Below are 25,255 nucleotides of genomic sequence, written 5' to 3' on the forward strand. Positions count from 1 at the left end.
AGGGAGAATTTGTAAATTTGACATCTCAAAACAGGCACGGTTTCTCCCCAATTAATCTTTCCCAGGGCTGCGTGTTTATGGTGATGACAATTTTGGCAGGCAAAGCTGCGTGTTGCTTTACCAAGCAGTTACACCGGCATGGATACGATCCTAAGGGGTAGAAAAAATGGAAAATGAAAAAAAGGAGGCTGTAGATCTCAGAGCGGGCAGCAACTGGTGAGCTTAAGAGAGCAGCAGAGAGGGATGCAAGTTGCAGAGCCAAAATCTTAGCCTCCTCAGGGCAGGGGAAGAAGAGTTTGCCTGGGTACGTCTGCTCAGGTGTTTCTGCTTCACCTGGTATCAGTGAATTTTAAGAGGGTTTAAAAATCACTATCAAACCTTGTAGATCTCAAGCCCCAAGCAGTGGCTGCTACCGTTCCCTGCCTTCCTGCCTACATCCTCTACATGTGCATCAGGCACGCGGATTACATCAACGACGACCAGAAAGTGCACTCCTTGCTCACCTCCACCATCAATGGCATCAAGAAGGTGCTGAAGGTAGGCGTTGGCTTCCTCTGTCTTAAAATGGTTATAAACCACGTCAAAATGTCGGATATTCAGCTCTCGTTGTGGTTTTGAGACCCAGTCACGCTTGAAACGATAGTTTCAAGATCTAGACGGGGAGACTCCAAGCCATTTTGGCTTGCTGTGCCAGCTGCCCCCGTTGAAGAAGGCTCTGACGTGTTTTTCGTTTTGCTCCTCCAGAAACACAACGATGACTTTGAGATGACGTCCTTTTGGTTGGCGAATACGTGTCGCCTCCTGCACTGTTTGAAGCAGTACAGCGGAGATGCGGTAAGGAGCTCGGAGCTGCTCTGAAAGGTTTTGGCATTCCTGCCAGGGGTGGCGTTCGGGTCCCCTGGGTCTTGTGGCTTTGTTCTGGCAACGATTTGGGGTCATCCCATCCTTTCTTCTACTTGGATATGACGTGAGGCTGCTCCTAACAGAAATTCATGGACAAGATGTTTAGAAGAAGAAACCAGCAGCCTCGTAACCTGCATTTCCAGGACGATACCCAAAAAAAACTTTGAATTTCAAAGCCAGTTGTGCTATTTGATCTGTCAGAACAGGGGATTTCCTTCTGGTAGGCTGCTCTTGAAGGCTGTTTCCCTCAGTTTGGTCGGCCCCGCAGCTTTTCTTTAACCAAGACTTTCAGACGAGGAAAAACGTTCCAAATCTTGCAATATTTTTGTGTTTCTATTGCTTTTTCCTGTTCAGCTGGTTCAAAATAACAACACTTAATCACACCGTAAGACTTCAGAAGGAAATCCTCTCCTTTCTTGCCACCGCCGTGTTTCACGTTTCAGTTCTTTCCTTTATTTATAGCCATACCTGATCCCTTCTGACAAAATCAGATCATCACAGTCCTCGTGGTACGTTACACGCCGCCATCCTTATAGCCGTGCGCTGTTGGTGTTAAAACTTGTAGCATCCCCCAGTGCTGTAGTTTGTCTTTCAGTCGTGACTCGTGCTAGATGCATTGAGCAGTCAAGCTTTAAGAATAAAGATAAATTGTGAATTTAAAGCAAAGTTGTCATGCAACCAAATGAAAAAGTCAGATCATTCACATCATGATGACCTCTGATCCTCTGGGCCTCTGAGGTTTAAATGAAAGAGTGAAATTCTTTAGTTAATACTCAATTTATGCTCTAGTTTGCCCTCTTCTGCCTAGAAAACAACATGACATTTAAACAAAATCCTGTTCCAGAAAACAGCAGGGAAAAAAAAAAAACAAAACACTTTAAATTTCACATTTTTGCCATGATTTGCTGGGTCAGCTGAAGCAGCTATTTACAAATCCTTTTAGTATAACCCTGAGTTTGAAATCCACCTGATTTTTTTTTAAAAAAGCACTCTTATTAGTCAGGAAAACTGATGTGTTTTGAGTTGATTTTAGGATTTGCATATTGTATTTCTGCATTTTGCCAGTCAGCAAGCAATAAAGCGGTTGCATACCTCTTGCTTTGACCCCAAAATTGATACGAGCATATAAACAGGCAATTACAGTGGCTGTGTTAATTACATAACTGTGTCACATGTGCCTCTGCCAGCAGAGTTGGCATTAACGTGTAAGCCCAGAACTCAAGGCTACAGCTTCCATTTGTGGCACCAGAAATCTGCTGTGTTTTTGGCAAAAGGCAGGGAAAAAATCAGCTACGAGGGAGATTTTGGAGCTTCAAAACAGTTGAAAATGCTGTCAATAAACAACAGCACCTGCTTGTCTTTTTCTTTAATTATTTTGCAAAATTTTGGCCTCAAAATAATCAGTCTCTCACAAATAATTGCGACTCCCAGGAAGCAAATGGATTAAAAAAAATGTTTCTCAGGGGACTGCAGAGTCGCTTTTAATTTAATTTCTGTATTGAAATTAATCCAGATGTGGTTTTCCTTGCTGAAGGTAAAATGAAAAAGTACCATTTAACAATGCTTTTTTGGCCCTCCTAGTTGTAATTTATGACTGAGATAATCGCAGGTGATTTATGACTCTTGATTTTTTTCTATAATTGAGTTTAGAAATGCCCTCTGGTAACATAGCTGGACGTGTTATGCTCTAAGGTGTTTTGTATTCATTAATTTTTAATATTTACGGTTATTTTATTGGACTGCAGAGGGCTGGAATAACAAAACCGGCTGTTTTCATCTTCTTCTCAGGGTTTTATGACGCAGAACACGCCGAAGCAGAACGAGCACTGCCTGAAAAACTTCGACCTGACCGAGTACCGCCAGGTGCTGAGCCATCTCTCCACCCAGATCTACCAGCAGCTCATCAAGGTTGCGGAGGGCATCCTGCAACCCATGATTGGTAAGTTCCCCAAAATGTTAGCTTTTAGGAGCATTTTTTTCTGCCGTTTTGGTTGTTTTGATTCAGTTCTATACTCCATGAGTGTTTTACAGACCTTTGTATGGTGCTAGCAAAACTTCTTCCCAAAGGAAAAGCCTGCAGCAGGCAACAGAGGCGTATGGTAGGGAAGGGGAAAAGAAAAAAGTGTTGGCTTGGAGCAGGTCCTCATGTTTGCAGCGACCTGGAGTGGAAGAAGCAGACCTGAAAATAAGAATATGTACTTGGGAGGAGTTATTTTTTTCCCCCAGTGATGGAAAATTGCTCCTTTCTTTCCGTTTGGGAGGCAGGGACAGAGGGGAGGTAGCGCTGGTGGTTCTCTATGAACGGTCTTCCCCTGCAGGTTTGTGGCTGAGCATTTTGTGGGTGGAAAAACTTACAAGCAGAGAGGAAAACAAATGAAAGAAGAGGATAAAGAACATCTGGTTTGCTTTGCGAGGGCGAATCAGTATGAGAAGGGTCATCTCCTCAGCTAAATCTGGCCTCCTCCTCGCTGAGCTCGTGGCGGGGGCTGTTCTCAGTGCTTTCCAGCTCACAGCTGCTGGTATTTTCCTCGAGCTCACAGCCTCGACCCCTCTATAGCTGGGGCTCTTTCTCTTTGCCCTCCAACATCTGCATATTCCCTGCTCCTTGCAGAAAGTTGTCGTGTTCGCACATCAGCTAGCCAGGCTAGCAGTACACGGATCTGTTCTCCTTTCAGACCTCTAGGGATTATGAAACGCTCATCTCCGCTGTTTTTTTCCCCCTTTTTCAGTGTCTGGGGTGCTGGAATATGAGAGCATCCAAGGGCTTTCGGGAGTGAAACCGATGGGCTACCGCAACCGCTCGTCCAGCATGGAAGACGGCGACAACTCCTACAGCTTAGAGGCGATCGTTCGCCAGCTCAACACCTTCCACACCACCGTGTGTGAGCAGGGCCTGGACCCCGAGATCATCCAGCAGGTCTTCAAGCAGCTCTTCTACATGATCAACGCCGTTGCCTTGAACAACCTCCTGCTGCGGAAGGACGTCTGCTCCTGGAGCACGGGCATGCAGCTAAGGTGGGCCGAGGGCTCGGGCTCAGGGTGGGCCTGCTCAAGAAAATTTTGTTGATTTTTTTCTTTGATTTGGTAAGGGGAGAAACTTTGCATTCAGCTTCTGGAGTTGGCCTAAGTGCAAGGAATAAGCAGGAGTAGCTAAAAGCTGACCCCTGCAAAACCTGCCAGAAACAGCTCATCAATATTTATGAGGATAAATCTTCTCACTGTAATAAAACTTCCTCCTCGCTGTAAATGATTTAAACCTTTCCTTCGCCAGCCTTTCCCCACCCCGCAGGGGATTCTTGGCGTGCTGCCTTTCAGCCCGAGAGTGGGTGCAGATAGATATTGAGCTTTGCTCTGGTTGTCTTTTGCCATGTGAATCACAAACATGCATCCAAAATCCTGATATACCAACACTGCAAGATACCCTTAAGGCTCGTGAGTGATTTCTGAGATGTTACGTCTCATCCCTCAGCTCTATTCTTCTCTTTGTTGCATTCCCCCAGGTTTAACATCAGCCAGCTGGAGGAGTGGCTGCGTAGCAAGAACCTGCAGCAGAGCGGAGCCCTCCAGACTCTGGAGCCCTTGATTCAGGCCGCCCAGCTCCTGCAGCTGAAAAAGAAAACGGCGGAGGACGCCGAGGCCATCTGCTCCCTGTGCACAGCGCTCACGACGCAGCAGGTGGGTACAGATTTGGGTACTGTATTTCATCACTTTTGGGCAGATTTCTCCCAATTCTGCTTCTCAGTGAGGTCACGGGAGGTTTGCTCCCGTGACAAAATGTTAGTGGTGGAAAATTTCGGCTTCTTACCATTGCCTGTAATCCGATTTTGTTTCCGACAGATTGTGAAGATCCTTAATCTCTACACTCCTGTGAACGAGTTTGAAGAACGGGTGACAGTAGCTTTCATACGAGACATACAGGTAAAGCAGAAGGCTATGAAATGGAGGAGACAAAAATGATTTAATATACATGTTGTTGGGAATAAATCAGGTGTTTTGTAACAGCTCTGCCTGCTGAATGTTGTCCTGAACTTAGTGCCGCGTTGCTTACTTGCAACACCCAGCTTCAGGGTCATCCAGGCTGTTAATCACGAAGGGCTGAAGACCAAGATAAGCAGCGAAATTCCCAGCTCAGACGATTTTGGGGCACGCTGGGATGCGTGGTAGCAAACAGCACAGGCCCACGAGAAGTTTTACTGGTGCCAGCGCGATTAGACCCTTTATTAATAAATTTATTTATAATTTTAAAGGGTTTAAACGTCTGTTTTCTTCTTCCACCTCCTAGACACATTTGCAAGAGCGAAACGACCCCCCGCAGCTGCTGCTAGACTTCAAGCACATGTTCCCCGTTTCGTTCCCCTTCAACCCTTCCTCCATAACGATGGACACCATTCATATTCCGGCTTCTCTCGACTTGGAGTTTCTCAATAAAGTCTGAAGGAAGCCTACCTAAAGCCTTCGCTCGTACCTAGAGGCCTCCAGCAAAGAAGGAAAAATCGCAGAAGAAACGCGAGGAGCTCTTTAAATATGGACCAAACAGGTTTATGGAAGAGCCGATACAGAGTAATAAACGGATGCTAAAGTGTACAGTAAAAAAAAAGAGACCGATCTGTATGATTTTTTGGGTAATTTACAGCTCGGAATGAGGATACTTGAAATGTAGATTTATTTTTTACTGCTCGATTTTATGTTGGCATAGTTCGAAGCCCGTAACAACCTCCAAAAGCCACTGAGAAAAAGAACGGTGAGGGGGAGACCACGTATTTTGCTCTTCATAGGTGTCTGTGAAGGAATGACAGTGAAAAACTAAATCTGAGACACTTAGGCTACCTTCAAGGACGCGTGGTTTGCCTAATAACTAGCTGGTGTGGATGTGCTAATAACGGAGAGATGCAATTCTGTCTCTCCTTGCTTGGAGCTGTGTTGCAAAAGTGATTTCAGAAGGTGTAAATACGTACCTGTGACGCAGGCTGAGGTTGCACGTGTTTCCACTGCTGTGTGATTTGTCACAAAGATTGAGCAATTGTGTTATTTGAACTCCGTATTGTGCATCTCTGACTTACCTGCTTCAGAGGAGTGAAATAAATGGGCAGTTTGGCATCTTTTGCACAGATAAGACATGCTGATGCAGCCCAGTTTGATAATTAGGTCCTAAATCATGTTCAGTGGATTAGTCCTAGCCATAGCAGTCAATGGAAAAATTCCGTGTGATTCAAGCAATGTTTTAACACACAAAAAAAGAGTAAAATGTAAAATATATATAATTGTAAACCGGTACGTTAGTGATGTAAGCCAATTCTTGAAGAGTAAACAAGAAGATTTTGATCCTACAGCCTTAAACTGATCAAAACAGCAAGCAATCTGAATTCTAACCATTAGGATTTGTTTGTGTAGCTTAGAAATTAAAACAAGCAAACCCTCTGAGATCCCCAGGTAGGCACTGAGAGGGGACAGCTACTCACAAAAGCAGCAATTGAATTTTCTCAGTACGAGAAAGCATAAAACCACCAGGCTTTCAGGAAAAAAAAAAAAGGTTAAAGTTGGGTTCCTGGGGCTGAGTGATGCTGTAGAGCAATCCTGAGTGCAGTCAGTCCACGAATTAGGACCACACTGGTCTGTGGGGTGATCCTTCTGCCATAGCTCAGCGTGCCAAAACGCAGCCGGGAGATTTGGAAGCAGCGAAAGCCCTGCTCATCTTCATGTCGTGAGCATTTTTGGCCTTTCCACTTCCATCTATCTACGTAGATGTGAACTTCTTTGCTTTTGTGGTTGCCGTTTCTGTAGTCTCAGCGCTTCTGTCCCAATTTAAGAGCTTTCAAAAAACCTCTCTGCACCTAACTGCGTTTAGTTGGTCTAAATCACATCCAAACAGCGAATTTCTGATCGGGTATCCTGTCAGCTGGGAGCATTAAAAATGGAATGTAAAGCCTCTTAAAGATTCACGACGCCGAAACCTGCCGTGCTGCAGGCACCTTTTGAGAGAAGGTGTGTGTTTTGATTCACACACCGTGTATATAATCGATGTATATACAAATTGTAATAGAGCTGTATGTACTATATATGTATATTACTATCAAAAAGCACATTTTTAAAGGAAAAAAAAAAAAAAGAAAAGTTGAGTGCTGTTAAGAAATACATTGGTCTATGCCTGTGTTGTTTCAGATGGATGATGATTTAGTATGTCTGTTACCAGTGAAGGACAGACTTAAGGTCATTCTATAGGGAGAAGTTATCTTTCCTTCTAACCATCACCCAGCTAATTACTGAAGAAAATTGATTGCTTGGATAGTTACCAGCACTACCTCCAACCTACAGCCCTTGAGCATTTGCATCCACGACGTTTATTCAGTAGTGCCTTCATCTCCCCTTCGATCACGATGAGGATGACACCACCATTTTGCTGTGCCACTTGCTCATCTACAACACTTTTATTTATTGTACCTACCTCTTTCCACATTTTTCAGATGAATGTGTTTTTGTTTTGTTTTGCTTTGTTTTGTTTTCTTTTTTTTCAGTGCTCTGAATTTAATTTTTCATGCTGTTTTATCCCTTTTTCCATCCTCAGAATCACGGTATATATATAAAAAAAAAAAATCAAAGCAGAATTTAGTCTTTCCATCAGTGCTATTTCTCAGAATTCACCTTAGGCCGGCAGTTTCCTCTCAGGCTCTTCAGGTCTCTACCTTTCTTTGCTGTAAATTATTCAGGGTACGATTCCCAACAGCCTGATTAAACCAGTGCTCATCATTCAGACTAAATGACAGGTTGCTGCAGCATCCTCTCCTGCAATGATTTTGCTACCGATCACAGTCACAATCGTGGTTAATGCTCTTCTAGGGGATAGCGGTCTTTCACTGGCTGTTTCAGGACCAGAATTTATATGTACAACAAAGATTTTCTTAAAATAACAACAAACAACAACGACAACTCTTAGTATGTACAGATAGGAACTGGGATTTGATGTCCTGCTCTGTAGTAACGTAGCTTACCCATTAAAATCCATCTGGAAGAGGACTCCGCTAAATATCTTGAATATATTTTTTATCTTTTTTCAGTTTGCACTTTTTAAAATTTATTTTTAAATAATGATTTTTGTTAAATCACTGTGTTCGAGCATGCCTTTCTTTTCCTCAGATGGGCGCTTCTTTATTTAAAGGATACGTTCAACGCAAAGCCCGGCTCTCAGAAAGCTGGCTGCTTTCCAGGTCCGCCTTCATTTTGAAATATTGATTCCGAAGTCGAGCATTTTCCCTACTGTGTGCCTTTAGCTGTTACTAAGGTAACTGACTTCTCAACCACTGGTAAACTGTGGGAGGTTTTTGATATTATTATTATTATTATTAGTCTGCCACAAACAGTTTTCTGTGGATTTATAAGTCCACTTCTAAAATCTCTCTGAGAAGGTCTACAAAAACACTTAAGAAGTTCCTAAGAAAAGACATATTGAACCGTATTGATTTTTTGCATGTATAATGTACTTCAGAAAAAACACTACTGGCAGTCAAAAAAAAACAAAAAACAACAATTTAAAAACAAAATACAAACTACACACACCACCACCGAACCAACACCTCAAACCCAAGTTCAGGTTTGTGCTGTCTGACCTGTGAGAAGTGTCTAGGCCAAAATACACATTTCATTTCCAGCTGAAACTTGACTTTATTTTATTCTTTTTACTTTTTCTTTTACTGGCAGTTCTGTAGCTGAGGCTGCTTATCTTTCAGCTCGTAAGGCTGTTGTAGTTGACTGTAGAAAAGAACATTAAACTTAATGAGAATTAAGTTATTGGAAATAATTTATGCAAGTGTAAATCAAACATTTTTTGTTCATACTTTATCATACTTTGTTCATAATTTATCTAACGGCACTTCTACGAGTGAAACAACAAAATGTGGGTGTGCTGCAGAGTTTGAGCATACACGGTGGCTGCTACCTTTCCTGGTGACTTGAACGTTGAAATCACAACCTGTCTAAAGCCTTTGCAATGTCTAACCCCTCAATTTGTGGCTTACAAAAGATGCAAGTGTCAGGGATGCACTTGAAACAGCAGGTCCGTTTCCTCTTTTCAACCATAAATGAGCAAGATTATGCAAGCTCCTTCTTCCAGACCGTTTAACTGAAAAATTAACATTTTACCATTGCATCTAAGTATGATAATCTAATTAAAAGGAATTGCATGAACTGCCATGAAACCTATTCCTTCAGCTTCATTGATTCACATATATTACAGCCATAAATTATTTTTTTCCCGAAAAAAAAAAAAGTTATAGCACTGTAGATGTTCTTAAAATAATCCAGAGGACCTATGCCCCGACAAGCATACAATTTATTTCAAAAGGTAAATGCCAGTGGACTAAGGCTTTCGAATTAAGTTGAAATTAAAAGAAAACAAATTATAAAAAATATTTCTTATTATTATAGTGCAATATCTATTTTTGGGGTGGTTGGGGTGAAGTCTAATTACCTTAACAAGCAGAAGGTATGGCTGCTCTAAAAGAAGTTGAATGATATACAGGAGCGATGAAATACTACTGCTTATAAAATATTTTTCCATTTTGAACAAATCTGTAAACTACACCTTTGTTTATAGGAAAAATGCTTGTAATAGTCACTGTAATATTCAGCTGTGGATAAGAAAAAAATGTGAAATAAACACTTTTGAAGAAATCGTGACTTGGTTGAAAATGGGCTGTGTTAAATACACATTTCAGTATTTGCTTCATACATTGGAAACTGATATTTCTAATTTACAAACAGAGAGTCTGAAACCTTTTATGTGTGACTTCAAAAGGTTTAGAAGTTGTGACAACTTTAGAGATGTTTACATATTTTGAGGTAATTAGAAGCCAATTGAGTGTGAAGTATTATGGCCTTGTAAACCCATGCAGAGGAGCAGAGGCAATGCCAGCCCTTGTGTATGTGAAGTGAGACAAATCAATGGCAAAGACAGAAAATAAAGTATAACATTTTTTTTTTCATTTTTGCTGTGTTTTTCCCCTTTACTCCCCCTTTTTTATTTATTTTTTTAAGGTTAGGTTACAGGTACATTCACTGGTCTCCCGGTTCATTAAACCATTGGAATTACGTCGGCAAAGCAGTTGAAAGACATTCTGAATACAAAATGCAGTTTTCATGGGGAAAATCTAGAAGAAAAATGCTTTAAATTCCTTCACTGAAGGAACATATGGCATGTTTTTGTTTGTAATACAGCATTTTTTATCGATCCTCCCTTTGACAGCCTGAGGTGTTCCACCAACCACCACACTTACTACACCTCAGCGTGTCTTTCTAAACACTAGAAATTTGTGAGGTGCTTTTGGGGGTATAACCCACCCCAGGTGGGAAAGTCGAGGTGTAGAAAGGGAGAAAACCGGGATGAAAACCCCTTTATTCTCCATGTAAAGCCACCAACATGGGCCAAAAGAGAGGGCAGCGCCCCGGGGGCCCCTCACGGGGCCGCCCGCCATTTTGTGCCACCACCGATCCGCCTCAGGTCGCACCCCCCCGCTCCCCTTTTCCGAAGCGCGGGGACGATGAGGAGGGGAAAAGTCAAATAAAGCTAAAATAAAATAATTAAATCAGCCAAAAGCGGCGCCTGCGCGGAAATGCATCCAGGCGCCTCCTCTATTGGCGTGGTGAAAATGCGAGCGGGGGGGGCGGCGCTGCCAGAGGGCGGGTGCGGAGCGGGGCGGCCATGGCGCTGCTCAGGGGTGAGTCGGGTTTGTGGGGTCTTTGTGGGGTCCCCTCAGGGTCCTGTCGGCCCGGGGAAGCCCCTTGCCACCTGGGGGGGCTCCCCAAAAGGGTCTGGGGGTCGGTGTCACCGGCTGGCCCCGCTGCCCTGCCCGAGGGGGCAGCGCGGGGGTGCAGCAAGGGCTGGGTCCCTCAGCCCCTGGGTGGGTTGTGGGGTTGGCAAAAAAAAGGGAAAATGGCATTTTTGAGCCCCTTTCTGTCTGCGGAGGGGGTGGTGGGGTTGTGGGTGTTGGTTGTTCTGTGGGTCTTGCTTGGGTTTGTTTTGGTTTCTTCAGTTTTTCTCCTTGCTGTCTTGTCTGTCCTGTGTCAGCGTGGATAAATGCCTGGAAATAACATTAATATTTCAAATAAAGCCTAGAGAGCTGGCACAGTTCTGCTGATCTGCAGACCTGTGACGGAATTATAGTGTGTTTAACTTTGTGTAGGGCTGGAGGCAGCACACAAACCTACACGGAGGTCCATGAAGTAACAGCGCAGGTTGTAAGCTCCTGCAGCTCTGACAAGAGTTTTGTGTAAAGAACTATTTCTGTGTAGTTTAAACCTTACGTCTTCCACAAATAAGGTAAAGGAGGTCTGTAGGATCCAAGCTTGCTTAAAAACAGAATTGAAATGTGTTGAAATAAGGCTGTGTGGCAGTGCTTTGCTGCTTGGTGGCTGTATTTATATAATAACACACAGGTAAGCCATAGTTGGAGGTTTTGGTGCTGAAAGCCTCAAACTGAAGCTTTTTAGGCCATCAGAATAGGATCTGGAGAAGAAATATTTTCATACCAAGTGCACTTAAGAAGTGTTGGAGGGTTAGAGAAGGCTTCACGTCTGTGTCTGATTTTGGCAGAGGGTTGTTAACAAAACCAGATTAAAACATGTCTTGAACTGAGTGTTTGATAAGAATTCCTGGCTGCCTTCACTTTCTAGTCCCAAAGCTTTCCAGATCCATATGGGTTTGGTAATATTCTGCTTTCATCATGCTTTTGTAACCTTGGGAAACAGCCGAGAGTGGCAGTCTTGCTGTGGTGATGTAGGACAGCGCTAATTAACGGGGACTTAAGAAGAGCTAATGAAAGGCAGGGCTCTTTCTCACAGGACTTCGTTTACCTCTTGCCATTCTGCTTTGGCCCCGTGGTGCTGTGGGGACGACGTGGGCAGCGGCGAGCGGTCGGGTTGGAAGAGAAAACGCTGTTGTTGTCAACTGAAGGTTGAAGGGCAAAGTTCTGCCCCACCCCGGGCCTGTTTGTAAAGCTGTCTCTGTGTGATTCAGCAGATAAAGCGGGCAGCCGACCTCCTGGTCAAAAGGGAGGGGAAAAACTCTTTGGCTTGGTCGGGTCCTTGACCTGGTTCACAGCAAAGCCTTGCAGCTAAGCACTAATATACTAAATGCGGCTGTTTTCCATAATGATAAATCAGTTAAAGCATCCTCATCTTTGTTTAGAACAAAAACACCTGTAGGGGTTCACATTTTCCATCTGTTAGTAGTTTTCAGATTTTTTTTTAAATAAAATCCACATGTACAAGCTAAGTAAAAAACTTTGGGTCAGTGGATTTCATTCAACAGGCATTGATGCTTATCCCTGAAGCTGCAATTCTTGCTCAGGGGGTTGCCCAGCTGGTTTTCAGAGCATAAGCACTGCCTGCTTCGGGTCGCAGCATTGCATTCAGACCCTTGTAGTGGAGTGAGCTTGACCTTCACGAGTTTGGAAGTCCTTCCCTGGAAATTATGCAGCCTGGGGTCCGCGTAATCCACGGACCCAAGAGATGGAGGAGCACCAAACTGGCCAGAGATCGTGCAGCCTGTAACAAAACCTGAAAGCAGTCAGGATGGTGGTCACGGGCAACGTAAAGAACACCCATTTTTGTTTGCCTTCATCCTTAAATCTGCACGTATCCTTCCAGCCCTGCTGAAAATAACAGTGGGTGTTTCGTGGCAGCTGCAGCAAAGGCGCGTGAGCTCTGGCGTTCAACTGGGGGAAAGTTCACAGCCTGCCTCCCTCTTGTTCCGACACGTGGAAGCAGAGAGCTGCAGTGCCAAGCACTCAGGACACGTTCTGTAGGGTGCAGGGCTTTGCTCGGGCTCCAGTCCTCTTAGGCTCCTTCTGGCCAAGGTGTTTGTGCTCCTTCACAGGCTCCCCTTCCCATTTAAAACTGGATTTTCTTAGAAATTGGAAGGCCAGTGCTAATACAGCTTAGATGACTTATATTAATCATGGAAATATTACATTTTGGATAAGAGAATGTTTTTTCTCTGGAGTTAAAGGAGTCAAATTCAAAACAAATATAATTTATTTATTTTTTTAACTTTGTGAACAAGCCCCAAATTTCCTGATTTTTATAAGACAGGAAATGGCCTTTTTTATTTGTAAAAGAGCAGTTCCTCATCGGACAGATTATTTCACATGTATAAAGTGTGGGTTTTCATGGAAGTTCCTTTTATGCTTTTAGTGCCCTGTCACTAATATCTGGTGGAGTGTGGCAGCCTCCTTTGTCTGCCCCATATCCAAATTATCTACTTTTTTCCAAATCTTTTATTGGAAAGGAGGTGTTCCAGGAGTCTTCTAGCTTTTTTTTTTTTTTCTGACCATTATTTCTGACATATTTTTCCTGTCTAAAGCATTGCTGCCTCCTGTATCTTACTTGTCTTGAGCTGCTTGGCTTCATGCTGTCTTTTAGGATGAACACAGGATTAGGATATCGATAGGATTTATGATCCTGGATCGTTCTTCCTTCTGTTGCAGGTGTCTTCATCGTTGCGGCGAAGCGAACTCCTTTCGGGACCTACGGGGGCTTGCTCAAGGACTTCACGGCCACCGATCTGACCGAACATGCCGCTCGGGCTGCCCTGGCTGCTGGCAAGGTCTCCCCTGAGATCGTCGACAGCGTCATCGTTGGCAGCGTCATGCAGGTGGGTAGCAGGGAAAACTCGCCAGCCGGGGATTATTTCAGTCCTCTTCGCTGTGATCCTATAGATAGCTCCCTCTGTTTTGCAGCCAAGAATAAACCACAGGGGTGGAAATGGAAGGGGTAAGTAGCACTCGTAGTGTAGCGTTTCCCGTGCGTGTTTTAGGGACGTACCCTGCATGATTTTGTGACGTGACTGGGAGCAAGGCTTAGATTTCTTTTAATTCCACAAAAATAGTTGAAATCAGGTGAGGCTGTTCCAAAAATACAGGTTCATTACATGGCCAGATGCTAATCCCTGTTACATTTTTCCTGTTTTAATGTCTTACATCATTAAATCATTGATGAATTTACACTTGATTATATAAATCCCATTTTTTCTAGAGGCTGGAACTGATTTAGGCCCATTTCCCTCGAGCTTTTTAAAGAGATTTTTTGGAAAAATAAATGAGTTTACTTTCAGCGAGAAGGACGCACACCTTGTCTGACTGTCCAAATATCTCTGCCATAGCTTTTACAAGGAGATTTTGATGTGGATGCTGCAGGATCTGTAGCCAAAAGAGTAGCTTTTGATTCCTCTATCAGCCACGGCTACCATCTCGGTTTCTTTTACTCAAATTTCTGGGCTTTTTTAAGAATTATTCATCAAAAAACAGACAAATTGCTCCATCATGTAATTCATTTTCACACAAGGAACAGCAGTCTTTTCACACTGGAATTCTGTTTCTTTTCCCCATCTCCCCCCACCCGTAAATTTTCGATTTTTAGTCTATTTTCTACTTGGTTAAGCATAAGTAACTGTGAACAGGCTATTTTCAATCCCCTTCTTCAGCAGAAATGGCTTAGTTCCACATTTTTTCCCCAGTTTCCATTGTCAGGTAGCGTTGTGCACAGAATCACGTGTTTATAACACACGTTAGCTTATTTTTTTAAATTTTTTAATTATTTTTTTTAATTTTCTTCTGCCTGCAGAGCTCTGCGGATGCTATTTACATCGCGCGACACGTCGGCTTGCGGGTGGGAGTTCCTGTCCCCGTTCCAGCCCTCACCGTCAACAGACTTTGTGGCTCTGGTTTCCAAGCCATCGCCAATGGATGTCAGGTATAAATTGTGTTTTGTTTTGTTTTCTCTCCTGTACTTCTGTATTAGTTGTAACTTTTATCATATCGTTAACTGAGAGATGTGTAAAAGCATTTATTGTGTGTTTGAGATGAGTTATGGGCTCCTGGATACCACTGGTAAAGGCATCATATTGGGTTTTTGTTCAAAGATCATCATACCGTCATGGGTTAGGTAGTTTATAGCATCATTTTTCTAAAACAGACAAAAAAATCAACTTATTTGCAGCTGACCATCGCGTGAGATTTATGAGAGAGCCGTTAGTGGCTTGAAATCACATCTCCTGATCCACCTCCTCTTTATTTTTGCTGGACTACTCGATATCCTTTGTCAAACATGAAACTCTGCCACAGTTTCTAACGTGTGCCTTGAATGTTTCCCATGGTGCCTTTTACCCCAGGGGATTTTTTTAAGCTTTGCTTATTCCATTCCTTCAACAAATACACTTGATTGTTAAAAAATAATTAAACATCATTGTTCATTTGACATTTTTCTGCTTAACAAACAAGGTGTTTTTCATGTAGAAGTGTTCCTCATCTTTTTTTTTTTTTAATCATAGTATTTACTCTCCACCTAATCACAAGTTTCTCACAGTTTCCTTTAGAAAAGCAGCAACGTTTTTTTTTGTCTGAATAGCAATGAATCATTACGAAAGGAGTGATTTTTCCCAATAATACCGATCTAAGAGTTCTTTCTAGGGCTTTCTGGAAAGTCTATACACGCTACGCTGAAAAGATCAGTTGGAGATTTTGACCAAGCATGGTTGTGAGATCTTTACCCAAGGTGGTATTTCATCAGTGGTGCTTGTTCCTGTATTTTTCTGGCACACGACAAGGCTTTTCAGAACTCATTACATGTGCACAGGGTTTTTAGAAACTGTAGGAAGCACCTTAGCCCAAATTACCTCAAATTAGTCATAATTATTAACAAGTTACTTACAGAGCATATCGGGATAATTTCACCTGCTTTTGTTTCAGTACAGAAATATCTGTAACTGTCCAACGGAGTGAAGGATTTTAAGGAAGCAGAATTTTGTAGTGGTCAGTGTAAGGCTTCTATGGGCTACGCTGGGGGTGAATTAGTATGTGCTTGGTGTTTCTTTTGACACTTTAAAATCCTAAATCTGTTTGGGTTTTCTGTTACCAGGAAATTTGCCTCAATGACTCCGAAGTGGTCCTGTGTGGTGGAGCTGAGAACATGAGCCAGGCTCCTTACGCAGTTCGAAACATTCGATTCGGAACCAGATTAGGAGCAGAACTCAAGGTCAGTTTTGTAGCTTTTTCAGAAGAAGATTAGAATTTCTATTCCAAGGTAAGTGTAATAAAACTCTCAGACCAAAAACTTCGATCATTCGTTGTATCCCCTCAAAGCTCTCTATATAATATAAAAGCTTAAAATCGGGATAATTAAAAGACTCAATAATAAATGTTAATGTTGCTGTGCTTTCTGGTTGTCTTCTAATGCTGTTCCGTGCAGTTGGAGGACACCTTGTGGGAAGGTCTGACGGACACGCACGTGAAAATACCCATGGCAGTTACAGCCGAAAACCTGGCTGCGAAGTACAGCATCACGCGGGAGGACTGTGACCGCTACGCGTTCAAAACACAGCAGAGATGCAAAGCTGGTTAGTAAATTCAGGAACGGGAGCATTTCTATGATACCAGTCTCAAATTTAGAGAGTTTTTAGCAACAATTCAGCCTGTTTGTAAATTTTATGTAGCTCATGCATATTGGTGTCACTTGTTTTTTGATTTTTTTTTTTGATAATAATGCTGATTTTTAACAGCTGCTACTCTTGAAAGTAGATTTTATATTTTTTAATGGGTATGGAAGTCCTGTTCATTGATATTCATCAATATTGATCAATAAGGGGATGCCTGCCCTGCTGATACTCTAATTGCTTCCATTTTTGGAGTCTTTGCTATGAACTGTGCCACTGAAGAGGCTTTTGCTTTTTGTTTTGTGTGTGGTATCCAGGATTTTTGCCTGTTTTTATATCTGCATGTCACAATTAGTGCATCCTTTCCACGCTAAAGAGATGGTCCTGTGGCTAGTCGGGAAAGAAGACCTTGTGGAACTTGTCAAAAAAAAAAAATCAGAGGTAGCCAAATGGCAATTTAAATCCCTTAGAGTTGCCTCTGTGGGATGAATCGAAGTGAATCGTGGCTCAGTTTGAAGAGTTTTTAAATCCATGAGTTCATGTCAACACCGTGGAAAAAAAAGGTAGCGTTTAGTAGCCTGAATATTGGCATCAAAAATAATCTTAGGTGATGTGGCCAGATGCTCTTATGGGCATCTTAGGTACCTGTGAAACCTGAAATAATATTTTAATATTGGAGGTTTTATTTGGAGAAGTTTTAGAACATGTTTGTACAGTTTTTGTCCTGTTTCCAAGAAATACAAACAAGCAATAACCCCCCAGCTGGCCTATTTAAACTAAATAAGGCACAAATCTGCTTCCCTGAGCTCTTGGCTGAAACAGAGCAAAAGGCAATCATGTACTGCATTTTTTTAATCAGTCTTTTATTTTCCTTTGTGTGGTCGCAGCTCAAGAAGCTGGTCATTTTAACGCTGAGATGGCACCGGTGGAAGTGAAAACAAAGAAAGGGAAAGAAAGCATGCAAAAGGACGAGCACCCGAAACCCCAGACCACTCTGGAACAATTGGCAAAACTCCCGGCTGTTTTTAAAAAGGATGGGACAGTCACGGCTGGGAATGCTTCAGTGAGTACGTCGAAGCCTTGGTTTGTGGAAGTGTCACCTTTAGCGGTCTCCAAATTTGTTGTCACTGTTATGTCTTTTCTGAGCCACGTTTGGCTGTCAGCAGCGTCTCCTGGTGAAAAGGATTTCTGTTTTGTTTTGTTTTTTTTTTAATATTTGCAATGTTTGTGTGGATTTAGCCATTTTCTTTTCTTTTGGGGGAGAGGATTGCTGAACATCTGCTTTACAAACCAGCCGTTACCCTCCCGGGCATGCTGCTGCTTGTCTTCGTGCCACAATTAGGATCCTCTCCAGCCCAAACCACGCTTTTTTTATTACTCAGGGTAGACTGAGAACTTAGCAGCGTGTCATTAGGGACATTTCCTCTTACAGTCATTACCTTAATCAACTGATTAATATTTTTTGGGCCACAGTGAGATTATAATCCCAATTCCTGCCCAAAATAGATCGTGGCCACAGTAAGGATGGGTGTCTGCATCGTACCATTAATAGGAAATGATACTTAGGTTATCTAATGTTAATAGGGTCCCTGCAAATCTACAGAATGATGTTTCCAGTATAAGGAAGACTTTAGGTGGCAAAAATGTATTTTACTTGTCTGAAATACTAAAATTATCGTCTATATTTAATAAAATGAATCAACTTTTCTTTGACAGTCGGCAGAATAGTGAAAGATTGTGGTACGTTTTGAATACACACTAAAATAATTGTTCATTAAGTGTTAATAATAACCTTGTAGACGAAAGGTGGGTTTTGGTTTTTCTCTGAGGGGCATATTTAGTTTAAAATGTGTTTTCTTTTTTTTTTTTAATTTGTACTTTCTCCCTTAAAAATGCTTTTCTCTCCTTACTGCAAGGGGGTGTGTGACGGAGCCGGCGCAGTCATCGTTGCCAGCGAATCGGCCCTTAAAAAGCACAGTCTCACTCCTCTGGCGAGAGTTGTAGCTTATCACTCCTCTGGCTGTGACCCTTCCATAATGGGCATTGGTAAGTTGCAATAAAGCACATTTTCTTACAGCATCGAGCAAACTCTTCTTGTGCTGGGCATCCTAAGAAGGATTCTTTTCTAATCAAGCCGCTGTTAACGCAAACAAACCCTCCAAGCTGAGCCAGACACGCCGGGATTCTTCCCTTCTGTTCAGTTTGTAGACAGCATTGTATCCCGGCGCTGCTTTTCCTTTCTGCCCTTCTGTGCAGAGAAGTCATTGTTGGCTGGTTTCATGTGCCAGAAGAGATGCAAATGAAGCATTGTCAGCTTTGCTTTCTCGCTCGGGCTATCTGACGAACCCAACCTTCAAAGCAAATGTAGAGGGAGGGTTTCTCTCGCTAGACTTCATGCTGTCATTGTGCTTTCGAAACCGGGCCATTCTTTGTAGGTCAGGCGACTCTTTTAGCCCGTTTTAAAAACTTCATAAATCATACGGAGAAACAGCTCGTATCTTCGCTGCTTAATACCACGGCTTGTCCCCAGCAACCCAAAAAGGCCAGAAGAGATTCACAGCCATGACAGCGACGGATCTGAGAACAGAGGAGCTCAGACTGAGCGGCTGCCTTTGCACATACTGATGGTGTTAGGGAGCCCGGCCTTACAATCTCGGAGAGAATTCATTATTTCAGAAAGAAAAAGGGGAGGGTGGGGGGTGGGAAGCTTAGTCTCCTCGGCTGTCATTAAGAATCTTTGTATTGTCCACATGAGACCCTCCCTTTTCTCTCACACATAATGAGCATCCTGAAATCAATCCATGAAATACATCTAGGGTCTAGTATTAAGCCGGAGTCTTTCTAATGATCCACCGAGCTTTGACCTGGGCCCTTTCTTCTTTTTAACCTTTCTGTCTCTTAGGTCATTTACTCATTTTTATGTTTGTTTTTTTTTATTTATTCCTGAGCTATGAATTTTCAGCACCATGTCTTGGTAGTGAGATACTTAAAAAAGCATTTTAGGATGAGTTTTATTCATTAATGATCAGCTCCCGTCTAGCATCACAGTCTCTTTGACCTGCAAGCACATACCTAAACAGCCCTTTAAGCTTTTTTTTTTTGTTTTTTAAGCTAGATTTACAGTTAAGTTATACTAAGAGCACAAAAACAGCAGTACCCATAACTAAACACATGACCACCAAACCCCAGACAGCCTGCATTTTTCTTTTCTGGTGACTACAAGTGTTGAGGAAGGGAAAAACTGAAGCCATGAGTACTGGCGAGGAGAAATGCCTCGAAAGGTTGTTTTATTTGCCATGGGATTCTGTCCTCTTGACTTCAAATTTCGGTACACGTTTACCAACATAGCTGTGCAGCAGTAGTGACACTCCTAACTTTCCTTGGCAGTTTGTTGAGGAGGCTGCCAAATAATTAATTTTTAGATTTTGGAGTTCTCTTGCCACCTAATAAAGCAGGTGAGTGCCTTATGTAGGGTTTATTGGCCCCACAGCAGATCATGGGAGGGAATCTGATGAGGCTTTTTGAAGCTATCCAACAGACAGCACGTTCATGAGGCTTTATTTATTTTTAATTTAATTAACTATGCACCTGATTTTCCAACTAGGCCCTGTGCCTGCCATTACTGAGGTTCTGAAGAAAGCAGGGCTGACCCTGAAGGACATGGATTTGGTAGAGGTAAGAGGATTTAACATGAGCGGTGAGGTTACTGATCTTTTTCCCCTCATACAACTGGCCAGTTGAACAGATACAAACGATTTTGTTGTTTCTCTGCTGTTTTAGGTGAACGAGGCGTTTGCACCTCAGTATCTGGCTGTCGAGAAAGTGCTGGGCCTCGACCCTGAAAAAACCAACGTCAACGGAGGCGCCATCGCTATCGGTCATCCTTTGGGTGCTTCGGGAGCACGCATCACAGCTCATCTGGTGCATGAATTAAGGTGTGTGTGTAGCCCATAGCTACTGGTAACGAATGCAGTGCTGATGTATTCACGCCTGCAAAGGATTTGGAGCACAGATACTGACTGTGTGACTAAAATCTTCCAGTCCATGGGCTTAAAATTGTCATCTCTGAAGTGTGTACCTCTTTGTTGCCTGTGTCCTGCAGTCCAAATCCAGCCTCGTATTCCATTCTCATCATTACAGCTGTTTTTTCCTTCCTCTACTTCTGATCCAAAGCCCCCAGCAGTCAGTGGGGAAGTTTCCTTTATTGAAATTGCCTCGATCAAAGCCTGTCCCTTTCTTAACGGGCTACATTTAAAAGGCTTTGCCATCGCCCTCCTTCTCCTTTAATCCATTTTCAAAAATGCTGACTCTTCTGGCTTGCTTGATATGCTCAATACCATTTTAATCTGAATTTTCCCTTTATTATTTTTTCGCCTTCCTCCTCCCCTCCCTTCAGGGCAAAGATCCCAGTATCTTTTTGCTGGTACCTACACTAGTATTCAACCACAAAACCTTAATTAATTCACAGCTTGCAAAAAATGTTTGAGTTTGGCCGTAGAAAACTTAGCTTTTAAAGACCACCTCGGCCATAAAATTATATTTGAGTTAGGAGTACAAAACAGAAAGAAATGGCATTAGGGGATACTTAAGGTTTCAACACGCAGTAAAAATCACCTAAGAGCAATATAATATTACTGTCTTTTAGGTGGAAAAGACCCAGAAATATTTTCTACAGAAAAAAAATGTAGAAAATACCTAGAAAATATTTTCTACGGAAATATTTCAGTAGCAGCTGAGGCTTTGTAATATTTTCCTAAAAAAAGAAGGTTGGAAAATCTCGTTATTAGTACCTTTGAAAAGTTGATAGCTGGTTTCTCTTTATAAAATGGGGACCACAGGTACCGTGGTTTCATAAATGGAAGTCATTTTCACCATCGTATTTTCTGTCCAGGCGTCGTGGTGGGAAATACGCAGTTGGCTCAGCTTGCATTGGAGGTGGACAAGGCATTGCTCTGCTCATTGAGAACACCGCCTGAGGGATTTTGGAGACTTCAGCGTCACCCAAATTACAAATTCCGTGGAAAACTTCTGCCTTCTGTGACAGCGAAGCACCACTGCCTCCCTTCACGTATTCCTGCAAGACTGAGGAACAACTGAGAAGCCTGGATTCGGAACGAGAAGACTCAGTCATGTCTTTGTACCTAAAGAAAGTGTAGTACCCGTGTAATTTCGCACTGATGAAGTATTTTCTAAAAGCCTCTTTTCAATCAAGTTTATTCTATTTCCGTAGGCAAAATTCTTTTCATTTCCTGAGGAAATTGCCTGTCAAACTTTTCACCAAACCTGCCTTAAAATAGCAGTGCGGCTTGTTAAGCCAGCGTTGCTTTAACTTTTCTTATTTCAGCTGCTGCTGCTGTCTGGCACGTGGGCCTCTTTTATCATCAGGCAATGTGAAAATTTAATTGGAGACCATCTGAAACATATCCTGATTGTAGATCGATGGCTCTAAGCTGTACCCTGCTATTTTGCAAGGTCAAAGAAAACGAGGGGAAGCTGAAATTGTCACTGTGCCTTTTAAAAGAACAATAAACGTAATGAGAAAGGGCTCAGCATGTGTTTGTGAATTTTTTTTTAAAAGCAAATCGCCGTCCTGTGATACATAAACTAAAATCTTTGCTGCTATTTTAGCTCATCTCATCCTCAGCCCCCTGTTGAAATACGACTTCTTCCTGCTGCTCCGCTGCCTTGGGAAAGATTTGAGGCCATTCAGAAGCAGAACATCTGGATGAGCAACAAGTTCAGGTCAAGGCAAGTGTTAGAATTGGTGGGCAACAGTTAAGTCTGCTGATCACCATTCCTAAGGTTTCTTACAGATCCAGTTTCTTTAATGACTAGAAATATTCAGTGCTGTTTACGTGGATTCCAAAAAACGGCTGCTAGAAGGCAGCAAACCAGATCCTCATTTCACACAGTGTCTTTTTTCCTCCCAAATGGCTCACAATAGTCCATTTTCCAGAAGATGAGTGTGTTACCAGCACAGATGATCATCGTACATCCTGCTGGAAACCTTTCCTTGCTGCGTAAGCCCACTGTTTATTCCCATATCAATTCTATTTTTATCCTGTCCGTTTTCTGGAAGAGCCTCAGTGGGGGGCTTTGTCAAACCGAAGTGAAAGTGAAATCCTTTCCCATGAAGTTCCTAGGACTTAATGTGTGTTATATTTCTAATGCATTTCAACTTCTTCCACAGCTTCAAGATTTTAAAGTTCAGTGTCTGTTTGAAGAGAGATTGAGAGAGATTCTTCGGTTTTGTGAGTAGTCTGTATGGCAAGTTGTAACGAAAACGTTGATTTTTATCCTCGAAATGAATGAGAAAAGGAAGCATTTGTTGGGAAAGCTGTGATAAATGTGATTTCCTGATAAATGTAGCTACAGCTTTCTGCCACTGGGTGGTGCATTTTAGACACGACAGATCTAAAGATCTATTTTCGAGGCTCCTTAAGCGGACAATTTCAGGCAGGTTTCACCTCATTGTGACAGTATTCCTAATGATCTTGTTCTGAGTCTAAATCCAGACATTTTTCCGTCTGGTGTGATGCTGTTAAGCTGGGCAGGGCTCTTCCTCTCCTCTCCAGCTAGCAGGGTCTGTGCTGACCGGGCTAGTGGGATGCTGAGGAGGGGTCTGAGGGGAAATTAATCCTTCTGAGTTCACAAACTGAGAGTTTAATAACACGGGAACACGAGTTAAATTCGAATTACACGTGATCGTCGTTTTTAATTTTATACCGGAGAAGTATTTCTTGTAGAAAGTGAGCTAAAAAGATAAAGACGTTTAAAATGTTGCCTTTTAAGGCTGTAAGAACAAATCCAGATGCAAGTCTAGCAATGCCAGGTCAAAATACAAATACAAAATACGAAGCCAAATGAATTGCAGGGTGGATCAGGTGTAAGCTCGGGTTGCTAAACCTCAGCTATCTGAAAATGCCAGAGTGATAATTCATCTCTGCAGGTGTTAGAGCAGAGCAGCTATTGGTTATCCTCCGGTGGGCACACTTTTGACACGGATGCAGCAGAAGCAGGGCTGTGTGTTCCCACCCCACCTGGCCTGAATCTGTTTTCTGGGAGATCGGGAGTTGCCCAAATGGGGCATTAAGGATTGTGAAACCGCAGCTTTAATCGCCGGGAAGATCAGCGAGGCGGGGAGGTGTTGCACGGAAGCTCAAGATGACAAGCTCAAGACAGCTTCTGTGCCAGCCCGTGGTTTTTTGCGGTCCCTAAGCTAGACATCAGCAATGGGCAGACCAAATCCCTGTCTCGAGGTAGAGGGAAGCGTTGTGGGTTAACCTCGGTAGAGAGCTAAGCGCTACATCGCTGCTCGCTCGCTCCCTTCTTGCCCCCTGTGGGATGCGGGAAGAGAAAACGGAAGGGTAAAAGTAACAAAAAATAAATCCGTGGGTTGAGATAAAAATCCTTTAATAAGCAAAGGAGAAGCAGAAGAAGAGTAAAAGAAAACAAGTGATGCAATCGCTCAGCACCTCCCATGGGTAGAGCAATAGCCAGCCTCCCAAAAAACCCTTTTTTCCCTTTTATTACAGGGCACAGTGCCATGGGGCATGGGGTACCCCTGGTCTGTCCACTGTGGGGGAGGAAAAAGCAGCAAGAAGGGGAAAAATCTGATGATTTTATTTATTCTTGCTGCCTGATAACCTGTATGAAAGGCTTAATTCTTCCTTCTACTAAATAATCTGGTTAAGGGAGCTGGGGAATACCATCTGACTACACCTCGAAGGAAAACTCACTCTGAGCTCTTAATATTGGCCCCAAGCTGGAGAATTTTCATAGATTCTGCTGCAAGTTCCCCGCAGCCCTGTATCCAAACATGTTTCTTCAGTGCAACTCTTCTCTCTCGCTCATTTTCTCGACGAGTATTTATCGCAGCTGTTGCCAGGGAGGAAAAAAAAATAATAAATCAGAACCCCTCCGTAAATATTTATTTCTAATATAAGATACTGCACCAGCACCACCCAAAAAAAACCCCCAACAACCACGGGTTAAATTGATCGTTTTATTTGCTTGGCTTTTAAGAAGGTTGTCCGCTGCAATGTTTTTCCCCTCTTCTGTGGTTGTTTATAAACAACGTTTTTGGCGTTTTGAGAAGGGCTTTGCGAGGTCTAGAAAGAGCGTGAAGCAGAAGATAATTTAAACAGAAGAAAAAAACTTTAAATAAGAGAGGGCAGAGCGCTGAGAAATCCTATTTATGGGATATTTGAATTAAATTGGCCATTAATCAAATCGTGCTGCCAGGAGTTTTTGCACCCGCAAAGCAAGGCTGAAGTTTCCCACGTAGGCAAAGCTAAAATTACGCTTTTTTTTAAGAAAACAGCCCCCAGTGGCTGCCCTTTCTGCTCTGCCCAGTTTCTGGGGCTTGGGGCAAGGTGAAAACCTGAGGCACCGGGAAAACCATGAGCGCGAGACTAAAAACAGATGCCCCGAGACTCATTTCGGATCCAATCAAACCCAAAGAATTTGAGGCGTGCTGCTCCCACCTGTGTACCTCCAGCCGAAATCCCTGGCTTGGGGGTGGGAATGATTTGGCTGTGACTCTCCTGGGAAGGAAGGGGGAGTGGCGGTGACTCCGTGTGATGGAGGAGAAGGCGCTCGGCGTTGTTACCACATAAAAATGTCCTATTTCCTTTTTTTCTTCCTTTCCTTAGCCATGGATGTGGTAGGAGTGCGATTTCTCCACAAAACAAGGGAACTTGTGGGCGGTTTTGAAGCCCAGGTGCTGAACAAGCGGTCAACCTTTTTCTTCCTTCTCCGGGGAGGTGGTGGGGATGGTGGTCGCACTGCTGATGGTGCCCAAGCACCACATCTTGTATCCCTCCTGAGGAGTTTTTGGGGAAAAAGGCTTACTTTTCTCTTACAAAACACAAAACTACAGCACTGCGAGTGCTCGCAGCCGGAGGTAGCCTCCTCTTAGTGGTGTGTGACCAC

General features: G+C 42.9%; 2 protein-coding genes across 2 annotated transcripts in view; both read left to right on the plus strand.

The window, feature by feature from the left end:
* MYO5B (myosin VB) overlaps positions 1-9,567 on the plus strand; it is a 71,249-nt gene extending 61,682 nt beyond the window's left edge. The window contains exons 33-39 of the mRNA XM_038170619.2: positions 386-537; positions 745-834; positions 2,692-2,842; positions 3,633-3,918; positions 4,404-4,578; positions 4,741-4,821; positions 5,186-9,567. Of these exons, the coding sequence (XP_038026547.2) occupies positions 386-537; positions 745-834; positions 2,692-2,842; positions 3,633-3,918; positions 4,404-4,578; positions 4,741-4,821; positions 5,186-5,338 (1,088 nt within the window). The 3' untranslated portion in view covers positions 5,339-9,567. The remainder of the gene's footprint in view (positions 1-385; positions 538-744; positions 835-2,691; positions 2,843-3,632; positions 3,919-4,403; positions 4,579-4,740; positions 4,822-5,185) is intronic.
* Positions 9,568-10,454: 887 nt separating this feature from the next.
* ACAA2 (acetyl-CoA acyltransferase 2) lies at positions 10,455-21,866 on the plus strand. The gene is made up of 10 exons (XM_005021396.5): positions 10,455-10,610; positions 13,380-13,546; positions 14,515-14,643; positions 15,808-15,924; positions 16,138-16,285; positions 17,209-17,384; positions 18,238-18,367; positions 19,926-19,996; positions 20,102-20,256; positions 21,213-21,866. Exons 1-10 carry the CDS (start codon positions 10,595-10,597, stop codon positions 21,295-21,297), a joined length of 1,194 nt encoding a protein of 397 aa, XP_005021453.3. The 5' UTR covers positions 10,455-10,594; the 3' UTR covers positions 21,298-21,866.
* Positions 21,867-25,255: the final 3,389 nt, after the last annotated feature.

The sequence above is a fragment of the Anas platyrhynchos genome, chromosome Z, assembly GCF_047663525.1.
Source record: "Anas platyrhynchos isolate ZD024472 breed Pekin duck chromosome Z, IASCAAS_PekinDuck_T2T, whole genome shotgun sequence".
NCBI classification, from domain to species: Eukaryota; Metazoa; Chordata; class Aves; order Anseriformes; family Anatidae; genus Anas; species Anas platyrhynchos.